The sequence below is a fragment of the Anolis carolinensis genome, chromosome 2, assembly GCF_035594765.1.
Source record: "Anolis carolinensis isolate JA03-04 chromosome 2, rAnoCar3.1.pri, whole genome shotgun sequence".
Classification (NCBI taxonomy): Eukaryota; Metazoa; Chordata; class Lepidosauria; order Squamata; family Dactyloidae; genus Anolis; species Anolis carolinensis.
This window is the reverse complement of record NC_085842.1, coordinates 144,987,289-145,012,075: the sequence shown is the minus strand read 5'-3', so window position 1 is coordinate 145,012,075 and position 24,787 is coordinate 144,987,289. Positions and strand designations below refer to the sequence as shown.

Here is a 24,787-nt window from a genome sequence, read left to right as displayed (position 1 = left end):
GCAGGATACAAAAATAAAGTTATTGTTATTATTATTATTATTATTATTATTATTATTATTATTATTATTATTATTATTCCCTGCAGATCCGTATGTTCTGAAGAGCCGGGATCCTGGATTTTCTGCCCAGTCTATGAACAAATCTCCCAATTGGGACACAGGACTCTCCAGTCCTTGTCCTCCTTCATTCTCTCTCTATTTCCAGCCTCATGGTCCCTTGAGGTTTATATAACTTATCAGAAGCATCTGGAAGCTTTGCCGTCTGGTCTCTCATTCCTTGTTGCACCCCAAGGCAGCGTGAACACTCAAAAACCAGACAAGAGCCAATATAACAAACTATATCTTTATTAAAACAATTATAAATCCAAAAGGAATTAGGTATAGAGTTTGAGTAAGGAATAGTTCTTTTCAGAAAGTCAATGATGGTTTCAATTGTGTGAAGGAAAAGGTCCGATATTATAATCCACAATGAGAACGCGATAGCTCTCCCAAGAAATCAAAGTCCATGAAATTAAACAGGGAAACAAGGCTGGCAGAAAACAGAGTTCTATCCACTGGAAATGCTTCGTAGCAATCAAGGTAACAAAGTTGTTAAAGCTGAGGCAAACTTGAATCAGGAACAAGGAATAACATCCGAAGTAAAGTCAAGGTCTACTTGAGAATTGCGGCATGGCACGGCCCAACTGGAACTGGAAACTTGGCTAGAAACAGGAACTAGAAACGGAGAAACCTTTCTCCCAAAAGCATTGTTGACACCGCAAGGAAATCTACCGAACAACACACTTTTAACAGAGTCTGGGCTGTTCAGAATTTGGGGAGTACAAACTCCTAAAACTTTGTCAAGAGGGAAACACACCTTCACAATTCATTGAGTGGGTTCTGTAGTTCCTCTAATGCGTAGTCAAATTTATGTAACGTTATGTAAGGTGTAATATGATATCGTAGAATGTATATAAATTACTAATCCACAAAAAGTCTCTTTGGAAGGCCATCACAATGCATCTGGGGTTGGGTTTTAAAACCAGTTATTACTGCTATCCCATTTGTGGGAAATTACGCAGACATCAGTCTATACTGATCATCATCTTGTTACCATGTTTACTCTAAATGCTTCAGTAAATTTTCTGTTGCCAATTACACTTTATTAATAGACTTTTTTTGGTTGTCCAATGTGAAGCATGTCACAGTGAAATTAATTCTTCAGAAACATGGCTGTGGAGGGGAAAGCAAGGACTAACTATAAGGAATAACTTCTTACTCTCACCATACTTTCATTGCCCCGACTAAAGTTACCACCTAGTACTTGCTTAATCCAAATGAAAAATACAATTTGTCATATAATTTAGAAAGGGAGAGAAGAAAGAAAGGTGCCTGTCACAGAAATCTCTGAAATACAGTACTGTATTCAGTTTTGTGAATACTGTACATCAGGAGAAAGTATCTTCAGCTTTGCACAGGCTTCACGTGTTTGTTTTAAACAGATTCCTCTCTTTCAAGATTGCAGACTTCCCTTCTTTCAGATTTCATTTCCAGACTGGCAAAGAAGACTGGAAGCCATGCTCTACGGGGAGTGGTTTTGGCTGCCAATTATGTTTAGCCTAGAACAGAGAAGGCTTAGAAGGGGCATGGTAGCCGTGGTTGAATACTGAAGATGGTGTAAGCTTGTTTTTAGCCGCTCCAGAGACTATGGCACAGATCAATGGATTCAAACTACAGGAAAATAAATTCCATGTCAACGTTAGGAAGAACTTGGTGATGGAAAGCGATGTTTGCCGGTGAAATATGCTGCCTTGGAGAGTGGTGGCATCTCCTTCTTTGGAGTATTTTTAACAGAGGCTAGGTGGCCATCTGTCAGGAGTACTTTGATTATATAGTCCTGCCATGGTAGGGTTTGACCTTGTTGGCCCTTGTGTTTTTTTTCCAGCTCTATTATTCTATGACACATTTATTTGTATTTTCTTTGTTTTATTTCTTTGTATTTGATTTCTAAACCTGCTTTTCTTTGAAGGAGCTTGAGATGGTATACATTTCATTTTACTTTGCAACAGTTCAGCATAATTTCACTCACCTGACTGACTTTTTTCTAGACTGACATCTCAACATCTTGAGTCATTGGTAGTTGGTATTCCTCTTGTGGCTGTTATCTCATGTTCCTTACCTCTCATAAAATTATACTATGTAAAAGGTATGATACCATGAAGGCTATTAAATACAGATTGGATCCTTTTTCCATGAAACTGAAGTTACAGGGTATGCTAATCTTGTAATCTCTGTCTGCCAAAAGTGTATTGAATGAACATCGCTTGCATTTCTTATTATCTGAAAGATAGCTGGCACCAAGGATACAAATAGTTCTGTTCCTGCTAATTTATGGACAATTTTTTCTATAGGAGGCAACTGGAAATGTTCTTTTAGAATTGCTTTCTTTATATCTCCTGGGAACATGAGGTCTTCTTTCTCTCATTTTACACATTTTAGCAAATGCCCTCCTCCAAAGTTAAATCACTCATACTTGATAATCTGGCTTTCATTCCACCTGACTATATGTTGCACACTGTGTGATCTTTTAATACATGATTCACTCAGCTCCCTGCTAACATGATTTAATCAGTCACATGTGGATCTTTACTTTCTTTTTTGCTTTGTGTTCTAGAGAAGATTGCATGATTTTCTTGGGGAACGTTTCTGCTTGGTTCACAGTATGTTTAAAATGTATTCATCAAAACTCAGTCTCATTCCTTATCTGCACTGTCACCATAGAAGAAAAAATTGAACGCCTCTCTTCTATTGCTATATGAAAAAATTGTGTTGATGGGAGTCTTTCACCTTTCTTGTCTCTCACTTAGGAACACAATCTGGCTCACATCCCTGCTTTTACAGTCTCCAGTTCTCTGTTACATTTCTTTCTGCCATCGAATTATGCCCTGTTCTACTGCTAGTATTTGGGGATAAGGAATGAGTAAAATTTCCACAGAGAAATGGGAATTCCTTTCCCATTCCTTAGCCGACCGCACATTCCTTGTGATAGAGATGCTAGCAACTTTGGAGAATAAAATAAACAAGAAGCCCCGGAAAGCTGCTATAGGGTTTGCATAAGGGGAGCTTTGGATGGATCGTGCCTGTTGTGGATGTCTGGGGTGCCAGATGTTGTTTCTAAAGTGTTGCTTGCTGCCAGTTGAGTGGTGTTTAATTTTTGGCTCATCTCCACAGAAGGCAGCCTACAAATCCCTTTCAGTTACACAGTCCTGCTGGGAAATTAACTGGGGAAAATAATACATCATAAAATGCTAACCACAGAGGAGGACTAGTTTGATTTGCCGCTCGGTTTTCTGGTTAGAAGAAATTGAGTTTTGTGGTATATACAGTTCACAACTAACAACTCTACCCTAATCAGGTCTTCTTTCTTGGTTGCAATCGAGTCAAATGAATAATAACACAAGGAGAGTGTGATAGGCTGAATTTTATCCCATAATGAAGCTGTTAAAAGCACAGAAGTATCACAAAAGACAAAACCAGCAGCATTAATTAACCGATTGCTAGCCCTAGTGCTCTGCACGCCAGACTGCTGTGGTAAAATGCCATTGTAATGGAAAACCTTATTTTATTGGGGATTTTTGTCTATGTTATTTAATGTTGATTCAGTGGTAAAGGTGGGCAGGAGTTAGCTACTGCTGATTGGCTATGTGTCACCATGGTAACGTAGTTGCTTATGTAGAAATGTAACTATTTCAAAGCTAGCATGAAAGGGGTGGAGCTAGCTGGATGAAAAAGGAGGAAATGTTTTAAAAAGAGTTCAGTTATGGAAGTTCTCTAACCGGTGAGCTAGGAAGAAGTCTGAAATTCAGTTAGTGAAGTTCTCTAGCTGGTGAGCTAGGAAGAAGTCTGGGGTTCAGTTATTGTAGTTCTCTAGCTGGTGAGCTAGAAAGATGTATGAAGTCAGTTAGGTTTAGGTTTCCAGTGAGATAGAGCTGAGGAAAAGAAATACTGTTGAGACAAAGTTTCAGTCAAGTGGTTGATGTTAAAGAATGAAAGATATTATCTATATTATGTACAAATGAAACTGAAGAAGTAAACCTTTGCAACAAGTTACGCTTTTTGGACTAAAGAAACCATAAATAAATAATTATTTATTTTTTAATAAAGACTGTGTTCCTGAGTGGTGAATTGCTCTACTTAGAGTCAGCGGAAGATTTGTCTCACATACTTCCCTTCAGTGTCACATCGTCTCATACATGCACACGCACAGAGTCAAGTTTTATAGCTGGCAGTGGCTGGGATCCTGAAAGGATTGCCCCCTGTCATAGGGGGATTTGAGAGATCCCATATTAAAAAGGTGTGGCAAAGGTGTGGGATATTAAGAAAAAGATTCCCTAAGCCTAAATGTAAAGGGCTTTGGGCAGGGTGTCCCACATTTAATGGTGGCAGTGGTTGGGATCTTGAAAGAGACATTTTCCCCTACCTGTTTGAGAAGCCACTCTTGTGCCTTTTACAAAGAGAGCCTTGCAGCCACAAAGCCATATCTCCAATGTTTACTATCTTAGATATCTACCATTTCCGAATTTTGCTATTGAAGTTTTGATTTGCCATCACTTTACCTGCAGATGCAATTGCTAAAAAAAAAAATGGTGATGAATCTGCATGCTTCTACTAATTTGATGCTTGTTTAGATGCCGTAGTGAAATGATGTACCCAGGTTTCATCACATGTAATGATAAGATCCAGAAAATCCTGGTCTTCCCTGTTCAACTCAGTGCAGACTTCTCTTTTGTCCCAGTCAAAAGCAGAAAGTTGTCTTTGTACCCAGTGTGCACTAATTTTTTGAAGCTGAATGTTTGTGAATGATTGTGTTCACTGTTTCCACAGAAAAATTAATCCTTTGTGCTATTTCACAACTGGTTATGTGTCAATTATTCAGGACCAAGTGTTTCACTATGTAGGCTGGGAACCACCAAGGCCGAGATCATCGCTCACACTGTTTCATTTTTGAAATGTTTACATTATTTAAATGTCTTACTACAGCTGAGTATCTCATCATTGATTTATGCTTGAAGTCTTCTGTAGATACCCACAGGTTTTACACCTTCATTTATAAGAAACGTCATCAGTGCATTCTATTCCATGCACACACTAACACTGTTGTCTGAGTCCACCCAGGGAGATAGGACGGGCTTCAAATAAATTATTATTATTATTATTATTATTATTATTATTATTATTATTATTATTATTATTATTATTATTATTAATCTTGATTAACAGTCTCTGGACTGGACAGCAACATGTGCACCACCTATCAGTAATAGGACACATTAGCTTCTTACTACTGCATGTAATACCACCACACTAACATCCATTTTTATACCTCTAAAATTAAAAATCCCAGTTTGACTCATAGTTCAATTATATTTATGTTAATAATGAGGAAGTGTAAATATAGTTTTTGATACATTAAATTTGATTTTCATACAGATATCAAGATTAAGGGTTTTCGAACTGTCTATTTGGATACCAAGATTTCTAGCCCCCCTTCAGTTGCCCTTGGTGCGTGTTGGTTTAAATTCTTTCAACTTTGTCATTAAGTAAGTAGTCATACTCTGATCACAAACTAAAACAAATACAGATTCATATAGCTGTTTAGATTTATTAAACCTACTGATGGTAAAATGAATAGTTACATACATATGCATATATGGTGTGTTGCAGGCATGTAGCGGGGGGGGGGGGCTTGAGGGGCTTCAGCCCCCCCCCCCCCCCAATTCTCAGGGTAGTCCACGAGAAGGCCTTACATTTATTATTTAAACTGTTATGTTCATTCATATCATGATCGGATCACCATGCTCAATATATCCCATATACATGGGGGTATTGGGATAACGATACAAAAGGTTTGCTAGGGTAGACCCTCTCCCGCTCAGACTCAGCCCCCCCCAAACCAAAATCCCAGCCCCTCCCAAAACAAAATCCTGGCTACGGGCCTGGTGTGTTGGAAATAGCAACCTCCCAAGCCACTCACTATTTATTTGTTAATGTGCATATTTGATAACCTGTATTCTATATGTATGTTGATTAGACTCTTTGGTGTGGGAGGAGTTTTAGACATCTGATTATACTGAGCATGTGCAGACTCAAGACTCCATTTTGTATTCAGTATCTGTTTGCACTTCAATGGAGAAGTATCTGTTTGAACTTTAATGAGAGCAGATGTCTTGCATCAGACCTCAGAGGAGGTAAATGCATACAAGTTGCTGTTTGGACTAAAGTGGAGAAGTCAGTTTAGAGACTTCAACATTTGCTTACGGACTTCAGTGAGTATAACTATACTAAAGACTATGGACTATTGATAAAGACTGATATTCTGTGTTCTCAACGCAGAGAGAAGAAGCTACATCCTATCTGTAACTGAACTTTATTAAGAAATGTGTCTGTATGCTGAATTAATATAAAATATATTATTTTCCAAAGAAGTCTCTTTTATCTCTGAGTGCATATTTTAACTAAGAGGTTTAAAGGGAGTGTATACCTTTTGGGCAACTTCCAACTGCAAAAAAAACAACCATCCTCTGCTAACCAAATATATTTTGAGTGGCATGTCTTTACCCTTGGCAGTCTAAAGACATGATTCTTCAGTTTAACAGCTGAAGTTACCTGTGTGCTATTACATGAATGCTTGTGAATATCACTTGTTAAAAGAGTTGCCTTCTAACACAGCCATGCTTTTCTTGACTAGTGGTTTTCCAAAGGTGGTCTCTACGTTTTTATGGAGAGTCACATTTGCCAAAAAGGATATGTGCCCATAGACTGGGTGCAGTTACGTTCCAATAGCTTATGCAATAAATTATGTTTTGCAGTAGGTTATGGAATGCCCAATATTACATATCTTAACAGGATATGTAGTATTTTTGATCCCCATATTGACGGAATAGGTTAGGTTTGCAATATTATTGTATTCAAATCCTCTTTGAGTTGCTTTATGAAAACAAAGAAAAATTCTGCTTTGGAGAAGAGTGTGCTTATTCCATTTGCTAGTTACAGGAACCATGCTTGGTTCTCCTTCTCCCAATTCTATCCTCACAACAACTATGTGAAGTAGATCAAGCTGGGAAAGAGGAAATGGGCCATGCTTCATGACTCTGTGGAAACATGAACTCATTTGAGACCCATTAAAATACCAGTCGGAGCTCTCAACTCCCAGTCCAACATTGATAAGAAGCTTTGGAGAGTTTGTAAGATCATGGGCCTCAAAATGGCAGTTATGATTACTTGGATAGTAACACTGCTCTTAAATAAATTTGATCTGGACATTTAGGATATTGTCAAAAAGCACTGACTTCAGAACAAACCAGAAGACAGGACAAAAATAGGGAGGTCTTTTTATGGAGGTAATTCCCTGTCTTTCAGAGCCAGGCTGAATCATAGTGCTCATTATTTCCTGCTTTATGTATCACATAGCACAACACAGAAGTTGCGCAGTGATCAAGAAAAAAAGAGCTAGGACTAAACCAGCTGAACTCACATCCCTAACAGGCTCACATTCCAGGTATGCTTTATGTTAGAAACAGGACTGCACCTGTGAGCATTGGATGAGACCGTGGCAAAAGCCATTTCAAGAGAATCTGTGGCGCTTGTAGCCATTCCCTCCCCAATCATCAAAAGGGTGAGATCATAGTTCTGCTGTGCCTGATGTTGGCACCGGGCTGCAGTGAAGGGCATGTAAGGATAAATCCCTTATCCATTTCTCCTGTTTTTCCTTCCTTTGCCAGCAACAGTGAGGAAAACACTGCACAAAATGTCCATGGCATGTCATAAAGCCTTGGCCCAAGAGAACAAGCAATGCCAAAGAACATTCACTAAGCAGTTTGTAATAAGAGCCCAGGCAGGTGCCAGACACAAAATCAATGGGGTGTCCTTCAGGAGATGAGCTGCTCCTAGTTTGCTCAGTACAGAACACGGAATTCATGGCCCACCTTGGCAAAGATGACGGACAAAAGCAAGGTGTTGCTATGAGTTTATTACCAGAGATTGGTCTCACAGTGCCAGATCGTGGCACCGTACTTCCATCAGGCAGGGAGAAGCGGCCACCTGAAGTGGCAGGTGCCAAAAAGAAGTGGCATTGGGAATAGCCTTGAGGAAAAAATACTCTAATTTTGAAGCCATGCGGTGGAAGGGACTTTTTCCTTGGAGAAATTGACATTTTCAGAAGAAATGGAGAAATACAATATTCACATTATCAACAGCTATATAAAATGTTATTGCATCATTAGGAAAGTCGAAGCTGCAGAATTCTCCCTTTGAAGTTCCCGTTCAAGATCCCAGAGTCTGATCTTAAAAGTCAACTTGGAAACCCTTGTTGTGTATGTTGGCTTCTAAGCAAATCTGGTTACTAAAGACCAACATGAGGCAATTATTTATGAAAGTATATGCTGCATTTGCACTTTACAGTCCACAGAATGGCTTGTTGCAGATTAAAAATCTTCATAGCTGTGGCAGGAATAAAACATAATAATAAGCAACAGAGCTAACAGCATGCAAGAAAGTGAAAACATTACAGAAGTAAATAAGAGCAAAAGAGCAAATAACATTTCCAGCAAGTACCAAATTCACAGATGTTGATGGCCTTAAATGCACAAGGCAAGAAAATATTGAAGATGATCCGTTTTATAAGCTAGATACTAGCAAGCAGTCATGATATTAAAAATGCTGAATTTCGGGGGTTGAGAAATTGGATCTCAGCATATCATAGTCACTTAGAGATAGATAATGGCCCCAAGAGGACATAAAACAATAATAGTTTAAAGAACTGTATTTGTTTAATAGCAGTGACAGTGTTGTGCTTTTATACTGGCAGTCCTCCTTACACTTCCAGATTCTGCTTTGCCATCAATGTTTCAGGAGAAATAATTACCAGGTATTTTTTAAATAAACATATAGATATAAACCTTTATATTCAGGTGTAGAACAGATTTGGCAGAAACCCTTATCATCCCAGTCAAGTCATGAATACTGGGAGTTGTAGTTCAACATCTAGAAGACTCTTATCTAAGTCCCATGTCACTGTTATTTCCCTTTTGTGACATATTGCTCCACATGCGCTTTCCGAATGCACTTCAGTGGTTTCCATTTCTTCTCCAATCTTCTCTTTTAACAGGCAGATACAATTATTGTATTTCTTGATTCTAAGATGCACTTTTACTTCATATAAACATATAAACAATGGGATGGGTCTTAGAATCATGGGTGCTTTTATATACACATAAATACAGCTTTATTCTGTTAGTACTGGAATCAATGGTGTCTTAGAACTGAAGAAACATTGTACAATAATAATAATAATAATAATAATAATAATAATAATAATAATAATAATAATAATAATGTACCATGGCTGGCTTTTGGCTGCACATCAGGCTATTACAAGCATATGCCTTGTGTTAAATTCTCAAATCTATTAGAAGAGAGGCTTTGCCACTGTTTTTATTAAGCAACAAACAGCCGTTGGCCAAATGGCTCTTAATATGCAAGACGGAGCTCTCCAAAGAACAGTATTGAGCCACAGCTGCCTTCAGTCTAGGGTTTTTTTTGTTGCAATCTTCAGTATGGGTTGTCTGCCCCAAAGAGCACAGAAGCAGATGCTGGAAGATACTAGTGGATCTCCTGACTTTCTCCTCTGGGAACCAAGTATTTCTCCTTTCCAGCAACAGTGCAATACTTTTGGCAGAACCAGCTTTGCTTCAGTATCTTTCTAATCTGATTTTCTCTGCAACCGACTCTCAGTTTCAAAGCAACTAATTCAATTCAACAGAGGAGTTTGCATTGCTTGCGTCACTGAGCATCTGGCATGATCCTGAGCAACAGAGATCTTCCTGGGAAGCCTAATGAAGGGAGAAGTGGAGGGGAGGGGAAAGCTCAGGTATAGGACTTTCCACCTCTTCACATGGGGCATTTTTGCTGTTTTTGCTGCTTTGCTTTGCAGCAAGGACAGCACCTGCCATGCACCATCACACAACGCACGGCAGGCCCCTCCTACTTTCCTCCCAAAGTTGGGGGGGGGGATGCCAAAAGGCGCTTCCTCCATGACTACGGGTAGGAAAGTGTATTTTGGGTAGCTCTCATGGAGCTACCCCTAACTTTCCTTCAATTTCTCCGTGTGATGGCAGAAAGGCCAGCAGGGCAACACGCGTTGACATTCTTTATGACGTCTGATGAGGGGAGGAAAAGGGTGCAAATGCATCCTTTCCTGTCCCATCCGTGTGATAAGGACAGGAGTGAGGGTGCGTGGGGTCCCGCATGCCACCCCTTTTGCCTGCAATTGCTGGCCCAACAGCACAGTCCAAAAAGGTTGTATGAAGAGGTCCTTTATCTCATGAAGGCATTATTCCATGGCAGTCACATGATCAACAATACCAAATACTTACTGGCATGAGCACTTTTGTTATCACACCATTCTTGCTATTGCTCTGATTCACCAGTCCATAGAACCAGGATCATGTTTCCACATACCCTTGGGAACCCTGCCTTCCCAAGCTTCCACTGCTCCATAATACTCTCTAAACGAATTTAAGTCTCCAGGGCCAGATCAACTACATCCAAGAGTATTGAAGGAACTAGCGGAAGTTATTTAGGAACCACTGGCAATCATATTTGAGAGTTCTTGGAGAATGGGAGAAGTCCCAGCAGATTGGAGGAGGGCAAATGTGGTCCCTATCTTCAAGAAGGGAAAAAAAGGCGACCCAAACAATTACCTTCCGGTCAGCTTCATATCGATACCAGGCAAGATTCTGGAAAAGATCATTAAGGAAGTGGTCTGCAAACACTTAGAAACAAATGCAGTCATTGCTAATAGTCAACACGGATTTATTAAAAACAAATCATGCCAGACTAATCTGATCTCTTTTTTCAATAGTTACGAGCTGGGTAGATACGGGGAACGCCGTGGATGTGGCGTATCTGGATTTCAGTAAGGCTTTCGACAAAGTCGCCAATGACCTTCTGGCAAACAAGCTAGTCAAATGTGGGCTAGGCAAAACCACAGTTAAGTGGATCTGTAATTGGCTAAGTGAACGAACCCAAAGGGTGCTCAAGAATGCATCTTCTTCATCCTGGAAAGAAGTGACGAGTGGAGTGCCGCATGGTTCTGTCCTGGGCCTGGTTCTGTTCAACATCTTTATTAATGACTTAGATGAAGGGCTAGAAGGCATGATCATCAAGTTTGCAGATGACACAAAACTGGGAGGGATAGTTAATACTCCAGAAGACAGGAGCAGAAATCAAAATGACCAGATTAGAAAGATGGGCTGAAACTAACAAGTTGAAGTTCTACAGGGACAAATGCAAGATACTCTACTTAGGCAGAAAAAATGAAATGCAAAGATACAGAATGGGGGACACCTGGCTCGATAGCAGTTCATGTGAAAAAGATCTTGGAGTCTTCATGGACAACAAGTTAAACATAAGCCTACAGTGTGATGCAGCGGCAAAAAAAAGCATCAATAGGAGTATAGTGTCCAGATACAGGGAAGTCATGCTCCCCCTCTATTCTGCCTTGGTCAGACCACACCTGGAATACTGCGTCCAATTTTGGGCACCGCAATTGAAAAAAGATGTTGACAAGCTGGGAAGCGTCCAGAGTAGGGCAACTAAAATGATCAAGGATCAGGAGAGCAAGCCTTATGTGGAGTGGCTGAAACAGCTGGGCATGTTTAGCCTACAGAAGAGAAGGCTGAGAGGAGACATGATAGCCATGTATAAGTATGTGAGGGGAAGTCATAGGGAGGAGGGAGAAAGCTTGTTTTCTGCTGCCCTGCAGACTAGAACGCAGAACAATGGCTTCAAACTGCAGGAAAGGAGATTCCACCTGAACATCAGGAAGAGCGTCCTCACTGTGAGAGCTGTTCGGCAGTGGAACTCTCTCCCCCAGATGTGGTGGAGGCTCCTCCTTTGGAGGCTTTTAAGCAGAGGCTGGATGGCCATCTGTCAGGGGTACTTTGAATGCCATTTTCCTGCTTCTTGGCAGGGGGTTGGACTGGATGGTCTGTGAGGTTTCTTCCAACTCTATGATTCTATGATTCTATTTGAAGCTGATTCACAGTTTCAGTCTTGATTTATTTTTTAAAGGTAAATAATACTGTAAAATATTAAATAAAACACTCAGAAATAGTGAGGGGAAGAGGAGAAGACTCCTGTCCCCTGACATCACTTTATCGCTGGCATGCCAGCTTTGCAGTGTAATGGGCAATCACCCCAAGGTAGGTGATGGAAACATTGCAGGGTTCGCACCAATTGATGGGTTTTGCCCATCAATAGCGGGTGATAAAGTGGGAGACTGGGAAGATTGTGGAGGTATTGCTGGAATGGGAGCATTTCAGTCATTTGAGACTATTAAAATACCAGTCCCCCTTTTAATATTGGTTGGTCACTCTCTACTGTTTTTGTTTGTGTAGTAGGGTTGGATTGTGGTACATGAGATTAGGATGGCAGAAGCAGACTCCCCTACCCCCTATCCATCCCTATGGCAGCCCCCTGATAATGCTTCACAGAGATGCTGGGAGCGAATGGATTTATCTGTGGTTTGGGAAGAGATGAGTGCCACAAAACATAGAAGGAAATACAAATATACCTTCTATTTGTCACAGGTATTATTATGGACCCAATCCATAGATTCATGTTTTTGTAGATAAATGAGTATGTCTGTCTCTTTTTGTCTGTGTCTTGCAGGGTTTGAGGGGGAGCAGTTTGGTTGATGGTGAGTAGGTTTTCTATGGAAAGTTTTGCTGTTTAATGCCTGTAGATATGGCAAGAGGCATTGGTGCCTGAGAGAATATATTGATATTTTGAGTCCTAAAACATCCCTCCCTTAAAATGCACACACTCACACTCCATGAGCACTTTTCATTTTCCTTTGTTATTCGCTGCCCTTCTTCCTTCCTTTCATCTCTAGAACTGCTTTGCCAGCACAACTTAGCCCTGTTTTTGACAGAAGCTTGAAAGAGAAGAAACCACACTCTTCATAATCATCTGGTCTTCAGTAGGTACCCATTGTATTCCTTAGGATGAAACTATGGATGTTATCCCACGCTTGGGGAGGGGGGAGTGTCATATTACCATGGATTATGTCCTATAGCATTAAAAGGATATCCTCCCATTTCTCATCACACATTGTCTTTTCTTGCCACTTTCCCCGGAATTAGCAATTCCCAGATTTATCCCATGAATTAGCGTGGTCCCCCCCCCCCCCACTCCATTTTTGAAAGAAAAAACCTTTGAAAAAAGCTTATTTGATACTTGACTTTCCTCTCGAATCCAGCTATTCTACATAGACCTAAGCAGCAGATCTTAAATACGACACCACTTGGGGAGAAACCTGAGTTTCCCCTCTGATTCAGCTACTCTGATTTACGGCTACAGCACCAGGATTTTGGATGAATGGATTTTAATCATATGTTTTATATTTTTTATATTGTTTTAATTGTTTTAATTGGATTTTCATTGCTGTTTTAATTATGTGCAGGTATCGAATTATTGCCAATTTTGTACGCCACCCTGAGTCCCTTCGGGTGAGAAGGGCGGGATATAAATGTTGGAAATAAATAAATAAATACATACATACATACTCTAGAGGGGACCCGGGTGGTGGCGCAGTGTGTTAAAGCGCTGAGCTGCTGAACTTGCAGACTGAAAGGTCCCAGGTTCAAATCCCGGGAGCGAAATGAGCGCCCGCTGTTAGCCCCAGCTCCTGCCAACCTAGCAGTTCGAAAACATGCAAATATGAGTAGATCAATAAGTACCAGGAAGGTAACGGCGCTCCATGCAGTCATGCTGGCCACATGACCTTGGAGGTGTCTACGGACTACGCCGTCTCTTCGGCTTAGAAATGGAGATGAGCACCAACCCCCAGAGTCGGACATGACTGGACTTAACGTCAGGGGAAAACCTTTACCTACCTAGAGTAGACCCAAGCAGCTGTTCTTACGCCAATCACCACTTGAGGGGAAATCTGACTTGACCATGCCAAGTAAAGGTCATGAAGTAGCAGCCCACAAGAACGCCCTTACTCCATGTCACTGAAGTAATTTAACATGGTCAAATTTGACAGATCCCATCCCACATGCTTTTTCATCTGTTTTCTCCTGTCTCATAGCAATTCCTAAGCTTAGAAGATGATCTCTAACCATCTTCTCTCTCTCCTTCTCCCCGCCCACCCTGGGTTTCCCAGGACTTCTCAGACACTTCTCTGAGGGGGCATGACGGATGCTGACAGGGATTCCCCCTTTGTTATGCGGTAGGCTCCATCATTCATCATCTATCTCTTTAAACTGTTCAGAAACGGGGAAACAGCGTGGTATAACGTCGTTAGCCTGTGAATACATCCATATTCTGATATTGTGCATTTTGTACTGTTTTGATGGCTATATAATAAAACAAATAGTTGAAAGGACAAGATATATTACATTGCGATGGGGCATCTGAGGAAGTGGACTTTTTCATCAACTTGTTAGTTTTCAGGGTGCCACATGACTCTTGGTAGCATGTTCTTGATAAGAACATATTTGAGCATCTTTATTGTCCACTATACAATTTCATACTGCTTGTGAGACATTCTATTTGTGTGATATGATGTGTGTTCCTTTCTGATAGATAGATGACACTGTCAAATTTTTGATCATTGCATGTTACTTGGTTTACTTCTTGTGTGTGCTTTGTCTGTGCTATTTCTTACACAGCTGAAGAACTTAGTTTGCTTTCAAGTTAGCAAGGCAGCTCTGGTGTGACTTTATTAATTTTAGTCCCTTTGTCAGTTCCACTTTGCTCCTCTGCGCAGCCACCCCTTCTCTCTTTGGAACCTTTTACGCATGCATTACAACCTGAGAGGAAGCAGGTTAAAAGGTATGTGTGTGTGTGACTAAACAACATTTAGCCAAAGTGTGAGAGGAATCAGGATTAATCGGGTTAAGAGCTGAAAAACACGCATTTAAAAGGTGTCCTTTAAACCCGATTCTTCCTGAGAAACATGCATCTTTCCATGTCTGTGTATCCCAGCAGGCATGGAAAACATGTACTTTCCTATCCTCCATTTCTGAAAAGTCTGAAACAGCTGATCAGCTCTCAAACGGAGACACAGGTGGCTCAGGGAAGCATAAGTGGAAAGCAAATAGAACTCTATCAAATTCTGTCTTTTACACCTTGTAATGTTAAACAGAGCTTGAATTAACAATTGGAGGAAGACAGAAATCTGAGGGAAGTATTTTTAATTGTTCCATTATGCCTTATATGCATATATGCACATCTCTGGGGTTAATATTTTTAAAATAAAACTTCTGCTGGATGTCCCCTGTCTGCCCTCCATCTTAATTCAGTTAAAAAAAAAAGATGCGAGAATGGTGGGGATGATGCAGCGGGACTGACAAGTCTGTGTTTTGACTCCCTTTGAGGTCCCGCATTTTAAAAACCAATTTCTTTGTCCTGAGTTTTGGTACTGTCTGGAAGCACCCTTAGACAGACCTATTAGGCAGTGAATGGTGGTTGGAAATGGTGGCAAGACTTCAAGAATCAGAGTCAGGTGTGAGCCACGTGGCTCACCAGTGCTGCCTCTGAGCTAGCCTGTGCCTTCAGGTACACTGGAAAATGGTGTCTTATTGTCAGTCTGGAAGTAAGACTGCCATGGATTTCACTTGTTCTTTATCTCAGGCATCAAAATGTTGGCCTCTTCAAATCTAGCCAAAAAGGCGTCTTTTGCAGTAACTACCAATATTGCTTTGCTTGTCAGTTCATTGTGGGAAGACTATGCATCTGGACAATAGCCTAGGAACTGCACAATGTGCAAGATTCTACAATATTAACATGACCTCTGTTTCCGACCAATTGTAAATATGTAAACAAACTTGTTCCTGCCATTTTTGTTTAATAACAACCCCCAGAGTTTCTTTACTTAGTCTGTTCTCACTCCAAATCAGCTCTGACCTCAACCTGGGATGTTCCCATGAGCAGTGATTTTTCTCAGCTGGTAGTTTGCTTGCCTTGCCTCGTGTCACACCAGACTTAGATCGGCTTTTCTCAGTGGTGTAGTCTTCTGATACACTGTATGAAAGAATTTGGAATGTGCTTAAATTTGAAGACGAGGCTATTTGTACCTCAAATAATTGAACTGATGAAACTCAAGAAATCAGTCATAACAGCATACTTGCCAGCATCACTTGCTGGATTTTTTTTTTAAAAAAAACATGAAAATGTTAACCTGTGAAAAATAAAAATCAAACAAGTTCTCCTCGTTTACTAATAGGGTGTTTGGGCTGTAAACACCATGTAATGAGCTGAAACTCGGTGTGTTCACTTCTTGTCATGCAGGTACAAGGATGGGATGGGCTGTCATGTGAAATTTATCAATGATCCCCTGCCACAGAGCAAAAGGTAGCAACCTTAACCAACATTTGTCCCTCAGGGAAAAAAAAGATGAAGGAAGGGGAATTGCTTTCAGTAAATTATATTCTCATTCCAATGCAAAATGAGAATTGAGTTTTCATTGATTTCTTGAATAGCTCAACACTAAATTGCATGATCTCTGTGTATCTGTCTTGCTATGTGCTTTGTGGAAAGCTGTACTTTTGTTGTGCTCTCTTCTTTCCTTCCTCCTTCAGTTGAGAAATTAGTATTCCAAGTTGTAGGTACTTTATTGCAGATGTTAACAAGTAAAACAAGAGCGCCATTTAATCTGAAGCAATAGATCATTGGTCAAATACCGTAAGACTATAAATTCCATCATCCCCATCCAGTAAGATCATGGACCATGCCAGGTGAAAATGACGTGTAATGTAGTAAGTACAATACCTCTGGAGGGTGCCAGGTTAGGAAAGCTCGAATAGGTCACATTTCTAACGCGTACAAGTACATGCAGAAATACAATATTACATTATAATTTCTCAAAGCCTGCTTTAATAGATTTGAAAAGTAGCCATAAAAGATGTTTTCCAGTGTTTCTCCGAGTGCATCAAAAAGAATCAAGTGGGCTTTTTTTCTGTTGAAATTGCTTTATTTCTGAATCCATAAATATTTGTTACTGACAAAAGTGGAAAAAATCCTTAAGACTCTATTTTTGTTTGTTTGTACTAAACTGGTAATAGTTTTGTTTACAGTACCTACAGAATGTGCTTTTACAGGTAAGTTATAACAACAAGGATAATACAGAGAAAAACAGTCAAATACTGCTGCCTTGAAGCTTAATGCGCAACCAAGAGTCAGTGCAAAGATACAGATACGAATGTACTTCCTCATCAGAACTACTGGAGAATAAACATGAATTCCATAAACTGGGCTAAAGCACGAAGGGGGTTGGACTTTCGGCCTCCCCCTCAGGAAACAGTATCCCACCGATGAAGCAGATTACGATACAACTTGGCTTCCTCAGAGGAGAGGGACTCTTGCGACAGAGCCCCTCTCTCAGCCGCTGGGATGGAGGCTCAGAGAAGCAGCCGCAAAGCATGTGGTCAGAGCAACAATAAGGCGCAGCTCTGCACCGAAGGGTGAGAACTTCCACAAATCATGAAAGGTCACAAAAGAGACACCAAATGCCATTTTTTTGTTTGCTAACTAATGAGATAATGGATCGTTGATCCCTCCCCACCCCTAGATTTACATAAATATTATACGAACAGAATATATCTGTCCTCCTCATTCTTACAGATCTTCAGCAGATAAAATACAATGAATACCATTTCTGCCTTTAAATTCAGTGAAGACACCTCAGAAATAAAACCAAATCATCTTGTTAATTAGCAGCCAATATGCCACACAAGGGGAATCACGTTTCCCCTCCGAGACCTGTCCAATTCAAAATTATTGCTACAACTTTGCTGGAAAGTATCTGATGCATTTGTCCCTAAAGTTTTGCTCCAAACCCCTATGAAATTTCCCCTCCCTTCTTATATTTGTCAATACTCTTTAATTAATGTCATTCGCAAGCATTCAAGAGTGTTTCCTATGAGAAAAAAGACCTTTCATACAGTCTCAGGGTGAGAGGATTGAGTGGCACACCAAGCAGGATGGTACTGAATCAAATGCTTTTGCTCTTTGCTTCAGGGCTGCTCTCATGCCATTGCATGGCTATCATGGATTTCGACCTTTATCAGTCTTTGAAAGGTAAAGGTGGGAATGTCTGCATACCTCAAATAGAACCAGTATCAGAAGGTTTACCATTCAAAAGCTGTTGTTCTTTGCTTTCAGCTTACTTTGGCCACTGATTAACATTTGATCAATGAAAGCTTGGGGAAGCAGACAGGAAGGAAGAGCCCAATATATCTACCCAAGCAATGCTGCAAAAAGATCCAAGACCTTATTTCTCCACTCTAACCTCCTGGGGCAAATTCCTATTGCATACTTTACACAAAATCCGCCCAAAAGGATTTGGCTTTTCTACTCAGTAGCTGTATCTTTGCAGAAGTTAAACACTCTGCAGTGACAATTAGATATGGAGGGTTTCATTAAATTTTCTTCGGGTTACCTATAATCGCTGATAAACAGGAGGAGACATAGAAAGAAAATAATGACAATGGTATCTTGCCTTTCCCTTCCTTAGGGAATCTGTGCAATTGTGTATGTCTACGTTGGCGAGGCCCTGTTTTGTGAAACACAGAAAGCTACTGTTTTGAGGAACACGCATCTCCTATAGAAGGGGATGATATGCAACGGTCATTCAAATAGTTCTTTGCTCCTAAATCTGCTTCATGCTCATTTATTCTGAGGGACTAAACACTGTTTGAGATTTCAAGTTTAAATCTTTCTCTCCCTCCTTTCAGTTTTCAGTCTGAGAAATTACTTTTTAGAAATCCTAGCAGAAAAGCATGGCTGGATCGAGTCACACTGCTTCGAACCTGGTAGGACAGGGAGGTGGTGGCCCTCCAACTGTTGTTGGACTAGGGTTGACCATTGTCCCTGATGACTGGCAGGTGGGTGAGATAATGCAAACTGGAGTTCAGCATCTCCCTGAAGACCACAGATCCCCATTTCCACTGAAAGGTATACTGTAAACATTCAAACTGCAGCTACATTTTCAAGGTTTGTCAACATGCTGTCTTCCTGTTGGATAGTCCCAGTTAGAGTGGATCCATTTGATCAATTGTTGAATGGCGAGTCATCACATTGCTAAATCCCACTGAGTACATGGGTCTACTCTGCTTAAGACTGATAACAGGATTTAGGCCACTGTGTATTTTGTGCACGCCTACAATATTTAATGCAGTATGAACAGCCCTCATAAATTCTGTTTGAATTGCATTCTTTTAAAAAAGGGCCAGCCCAGTGTAGTGTTGGATTAGGGCACTGGTCAGTCATGGAAACCCACTGGGTGGCTTTTGGCAAGTCACATTCTCCCAGCCTCAGAGGAAGGCATTGGCAAACCTGCCTTTGAACAAATCTTGAAAAGAAAACCCCATGATGGGGTTACCATAAGCCAGAAATTACTTGAAGGCATGCAAAAGCAACTTACAAGAAAAGTGGCTGGGTGATTATCCCCCTTCCAAATCCCTTCAAATGTAAAATATGAGTGCAGCAAGTACGTATTTTATACAGAGACACTTCTCCTCAGCCTGGCAGCTGGAATTGGCTATAGTTCTCTGTCAAATGCACATTTCTCATCAAACTTGGAAAAAGCAACTCAAAAAGACTGAGTAATCACTCTGGAGAAGAGCTGTGCGTGCAGCCAGAGATGGCTTTGAAGTTTTCACTACAGCCACTTATGAGCGAACTCATTTTTCATTTAAAACTGTTTTGCCTGTTTAGCCAGAAAGGTAACTATACTTATGGGGGAAGGGGAACTGTTGCTCTCCCTGTGTTGATGGGCTTTGATTCCCATTAACCACGAACACATGGATATGGAGAGTTGCCATCCCATAGCATCAGAAGGGACAGAGCATCCCACTCCTCCCCTTCTTAGACCTGAACAATCCCACTCACCTCAGATTCTTGTTCCCTCTCACCACTGAAATTAACTGTTGAAGCATCCCTCCTACTTGAATGCTGGTGACCTGCTGATTAAAAATCAATCTGCCCATCTAATTAGTCACTGAGGCATCCTGGTTCCCCTGATCAGAAAGTGGGCACATATTTCTGCTAATCTCTTCAATGAAAGTTTAAGAAATGGCTCTGTGCTCAGCAGCTGACTGCCAGAACAATATTTTTAAAAACCTGTTGGCTGTGAGTGTGGTGCAATCCAATTGAACTCATGAGAAGATATGTGCATGGAGAGTCTCATCTGGGCATCTCCCATCAAGCTAAATGCTTTGTGATCCCAACTCTCTTAGGCCAGAGCCCAGTTGCCCTGTAACTGCATCAGATGAGAGCTTGAGAACCACCAGATATGAAAAGATGACATCAGCCCCGAGATCTGAGGGTGTTCTCCCGGACTCTCAGTGCTGCTATAATTAACTATGAGGACACAGACGAATTGATCCTGGCTGCTTTCTGTGAGGCATGGAACAGCAATTCAGAGGGACTTCAGAGACTTTACAGTAAGTTAAGAGAAGGTATATGGCTTAGCATAGTGTAGGTCCATATGTGGATATTTATACTAAGTAAGGGGATATTGGATTGAGGCCACCATCTATTGCAAGCTTTCCCCTCCACCCTTGACACACACATAAAGCAGAGTCCTCTGCAAAACTTTCAGGCCTGAGAGGTTAATTTGGCCTTTATATGCCTGCCTTTTCTAACATCTTTTAAACTACTTTTCTGTTTAGCCAGTCATTTAATTTGGCTAGTTGATTATTATGCTCACCTCAGTCTATTCTTGACTGCATTTTTTAATCATATGGTATTGCTTAAATTATTTTGGAACATTTCGTTTGTGTGTGCGTGTGTACATGCATGCATGTAAATGTAATCAGAGCTGCCTTGGTGACTGTATAGCTCGGTGGTTCTCAACTGTGGGTCCCAAGGTGTGTTGGCCTGCAACTCCCAGAAATCCTGGCCAGTTTACCAGCTGTTAGGATTTCTGGGAGTTGAAGGCCAAAACATCTGTGGACCCACAGGTTGAGAACCACTGGTATAGCTGGAATCTTCTTATAAATAAACAGGAGGGGGGAGCCACCCACTGTTATTTAGCTATCTGTCAGTTATTTGGTGTGATCAGCAGTTGAAGGACATTTTGTATATCTACACTGCTCATTAAGAGTGGAACATGTATGGGAAAATCATTAGTTCCAACAGGCAGATGGACCTGAATGAAATGAGGAGACTGTCCATCCAGAAGGAACTGGATTTCAGCTTTGGACTCCAGCTGAGGCACTCAGCTTTAGAGCACAGTTTAGAGGAAAGTCAACACTAATGATACACTTTGGCTCACTTCAGCTGCCCACTTGCAGCAACTATCTGCAAATTCTAACCATTGCACCAAATCCCAGGTAGATGGGATATCATCACATTTAGAATGACACAGTAGTTCTAGCACATTATCACCTATCTTCAGGGGGCTTGTACACAAGGCTGTGCTGGTGATCCATGTGGGACATTTTATCTGGTGAGGGACTAAAGCCTACTTTGTATGTCATGCAAACAGCATGGTTGCCATCAAATGCTACCTCTGCAGGGGTAGAGGACATGCATTTCCCATAACATGACTGCAACTGAGTGCCTCTTCCTCATAGAGCAGCCATTTTAGGCAGCAGCCACAGTGTTTGTGTCATCTAAAAAGAAGGCCCAATTGACAGGAAGGAAGAGAGAAAACCAAAGCTGCTTTGCAGATGACTGTGTTGATACTGAAAAGCAGGAGGTGGCCAGGAAACGGTCCATAAAGAATGGGTGGGCATTTGTACATTTCTTTCTGGAATAAAGAAGCTCAGCTAATTTTGTTGTGTAGCCAACAGAGGTAAACACCATATCTTCTCATACCTTATGTGTCCCTCTGCTGCCACAAGTCCTACTTTGTCCACATGCAATAGCCCCCATTGTAGATGGCTTTAGTGGGTTAAGAGCCCAGGACCCATGTCTCTGGCATCTCAGTTGCCAACACTTTCTCAGTTTATATAATGGAAAGTCAAAGATGTATAAGTGAGATTTTGCATTTCAAGACTCTTATGGTTTTGAATAGATACCAGGACTATACCACTCTTGTAGGCTATCAACTCTTTCTATGGTCCATATTGTGGGGACCACGTTAGCAACACTGAAGACTGGAAATGGGACAAGTTACAGTGTGCTCAGAGAAAATGCTTCTTTTGCAGCCTGCTGTGGCCTTACTTTCTTAAGCGTGTTATAGTTAGCAAGAACATAAACTACTTGCAAGCTCTTGTCTGTTGCTTGAGAACAGGAGGTGAGCAACAGCAGGGGTATTACATGGCCACTGCTTTCCTTTCCTTCCTGGCCCAGTTTCTGTTAAACAAAGTACAGTTTTGTTATGGCTCCAACCTATAGACTACAAACAGAAGAACCTGGGGAAAATACCCAAAATAACCCCATAGCTACTTTTTCCAGGTGCTATAAACAAAATCATATTTTAAAAGGGTCATGAAATAAAACTTTTTATACAAGTTTAACTCTGAAAAAATGTAATGAAAAAATAAATTCCAAATTCAAAGCCACTGTTTGATGAAATGGGATTTCATGTATTGCCTGGGAAAGGCCAAAAATGTAAGGAATGTTCAGTCAATTTCTAGGCTTAGACTGTTACACTCAGTGAGATCCTGCTCAATGCAAGCAACCAGAAGAGCCGCATACACTTGCAACATAGAAATGCAAGTACTTACTAGAGTGAACCAACTTTCCACAGAACCATACAGTTTTAACCATCTATTTCATTTAGCTGTTGGACCATAGGCCCAGGCCACACAGGGAAATAAGGTGTTTCAATATATGATAATTACAGTTTGCATCTGTTCCAACTATACAAAATCCAACAAATATTGGACCTGCAAATATATCTCTTAAAGACATTACAGACACTTAGTGTCTAGTTATTACTGTACAGTGGCTGTACAATGTGCCCAATTAGTATGTGATCTTCTGCACAAGCATTTCATTTCCTGGAGGGGATTAGCAGGCAGCAAGACTGGCAGTCACAGATATTCTCGGTCTGGGTAGATGAGGGAAGGAAAAGCTTTCAGAAGCCCCTCATTCTGGGAGTCTCCTGTGATTAATTGGAGAGGAGCTATAGGTTTTCAGGAAACCAAGGTTAGACTAAGCCAGGAACAACTGTGGTTGGGCAGGCAAATGGCCTATCGCTGACTCACACCTCTTCTGGTGGATGATTGTGTCTATTTCAGGTGTGACAACATCCCAAATGGTATCTGATGCTGTCTTGTATAGAAATGAGTGAAAACTAGAGAGAAGTAATTTTGCCCTGTTTCCTTTTTAAAACTCTATTTACATATTCGGAAATTTCTATATATGAGGATACATGGAAAAAGAGGTGTGGGCTGGCAAATACTAATAAGCAAAATTGTGCTTATAAACAAATCCATCTCCTTCTACCACCCAGAAAGCTGGCTAGTTATAGGCACTGGATTAATTTTGTTTTATAGTTTCATATAAAACAAGGTGGTTTCCCAGCTGTGGCAATCATTGTTCCTCAGTCTATTAGCTCCTTCATCATATTTATCGCTAGCATTTCCCCAAGGCCTAGGCAGATCCATGCTGAGGTGGAAATAGGTTACCACCTTCTAACATATGGGTGGAACCTTGGTCCACAACATGCCTACCAACTTTGCCATGTAATGCCAATGTGGTATTAGACCCCTTTTCTTGGTTTATCATGATGGGCATTAAAGTGCTAGTTTGGAAACTAGCTAGAATATAGGTGCAGACAAGCCCTTGAAATGAGCCATAATCCAGTATGGCTTTCTTTGACAGAAACTGAGCAGGATAGGAAACCTTACCTGTACCACTTCTCCCTATTCTGTTTTTCCTCCCTATGTCAATAACAAGTAGATGAATTTTCAAAACGACACAGACAGGACTGTCGGAAGAGTCTTGTCTTTTCAGACATGGGATTAGAGGTTATCTTGGCCATAAGGCCACTGCAGTTTAGGGCACTGAAGCCACCCAAGTCCAGAGATATATGGAATATTATCTACAATGCACAGTGTCTCTGATCAAACAGTCACCTCTGTTTTGCTGGCTGTGCGGTAATGGGAATGGTGTCCTGGGATATAGTGTAGCTGCTCCACTGTGTTGTGACGCCGGGAGGCAAATGCCTGGCGCTTGGCGGATGTTTGGTTCATACTCAAGGTGTTGTACAAGTTATTTGAGGCACTGGGATGGGAGTGCATCTTAGTCATCCGGTAGCGATCCATGACAGGTGTTGAAACAAAGACATCCGAGTGAGACAAAGCCCGTGACATGGACTGATCCCCAAAACCAGAGTGTTCAGGAGAGAGGAGAGGGTCTTGGGAGTGCAGGCGTTCCGTGGACAACAGCTGCTCATCGGATAGGATTCGCTCATAAGACATGCTGAACTCCTCTGGCATGATCCTCTCTGGGGACAGCACTCGGTCCTGGGACATGGCCCGCATCACCCGGCGTGGCCGCTCCCTTTGGAAGGTCTGTTTCTGGGATAGCTGGATGACATTGAGAGGGAGGGTTCCTCTTGCTGCTAAGTCAGGGAGATGCCTCTTTCTTGAATAATATTCCTCAGCTTCTTTGTCAGCTACAAGGGGGCAAGGGAAGAAAGAAGACAATCATGAAGGATGTGAAGAACAGTGGACAAGGGTGAAAAGCAGAACTCAAAAAAAATGGTCTTCTGCAATGTGTAAGTGTCTGGTTGAGGCATTAAGTGACAAGTTTGCTATCAATGGAAATATCTAAGGCTTTT

At 41.1% G+C, this 24,787-nt stretch overlaps 2 protein-coding genes across 8 annotated transcripts in view; one reads left to right on the top strand and one right to left on the bottom strand.

The window, feature by feature from the left end:
- dnah9 (dynein axonemal heavy chain 9) overlaps positions 1-1,137 on the top strand; it is a 302,000-nt gene extending 300,863 nt beyond the window's left edge. The window contains exon 69 of the mRNA XM_062973996.1: positions 87-1,137. Within this exon, the coding sequence (XP_062830066.1) occupies positions 87-101 (15 nt within the window). The 3' untranslated portion in view covers positions 102-1,137. The remainder of the gene's footprint in view (positions 1-86) is intronic.
- The window catches only part of shisa6 (shisa family member 6), a 418,823-nt gene continuing 394,363 nt past the window's right edge, over positions 328-24,787 (bottom strand). For all 7 annotated transcript variants that reach the window (XM_062974005.1, XM_062974006.1, XM_062974008.1 and 4 more), the window contains one exon: positions 328-24,622. In XM_062974005.1, coding sequence (XP_062830075.1) covers positions 24,069-24,622 — 554 coding nt within the window. In that variant the 3' untranslated portion in view covers positions 328-24,068. The remainder of the gene's footprint in view (positions 24,623-24,787) is intronic.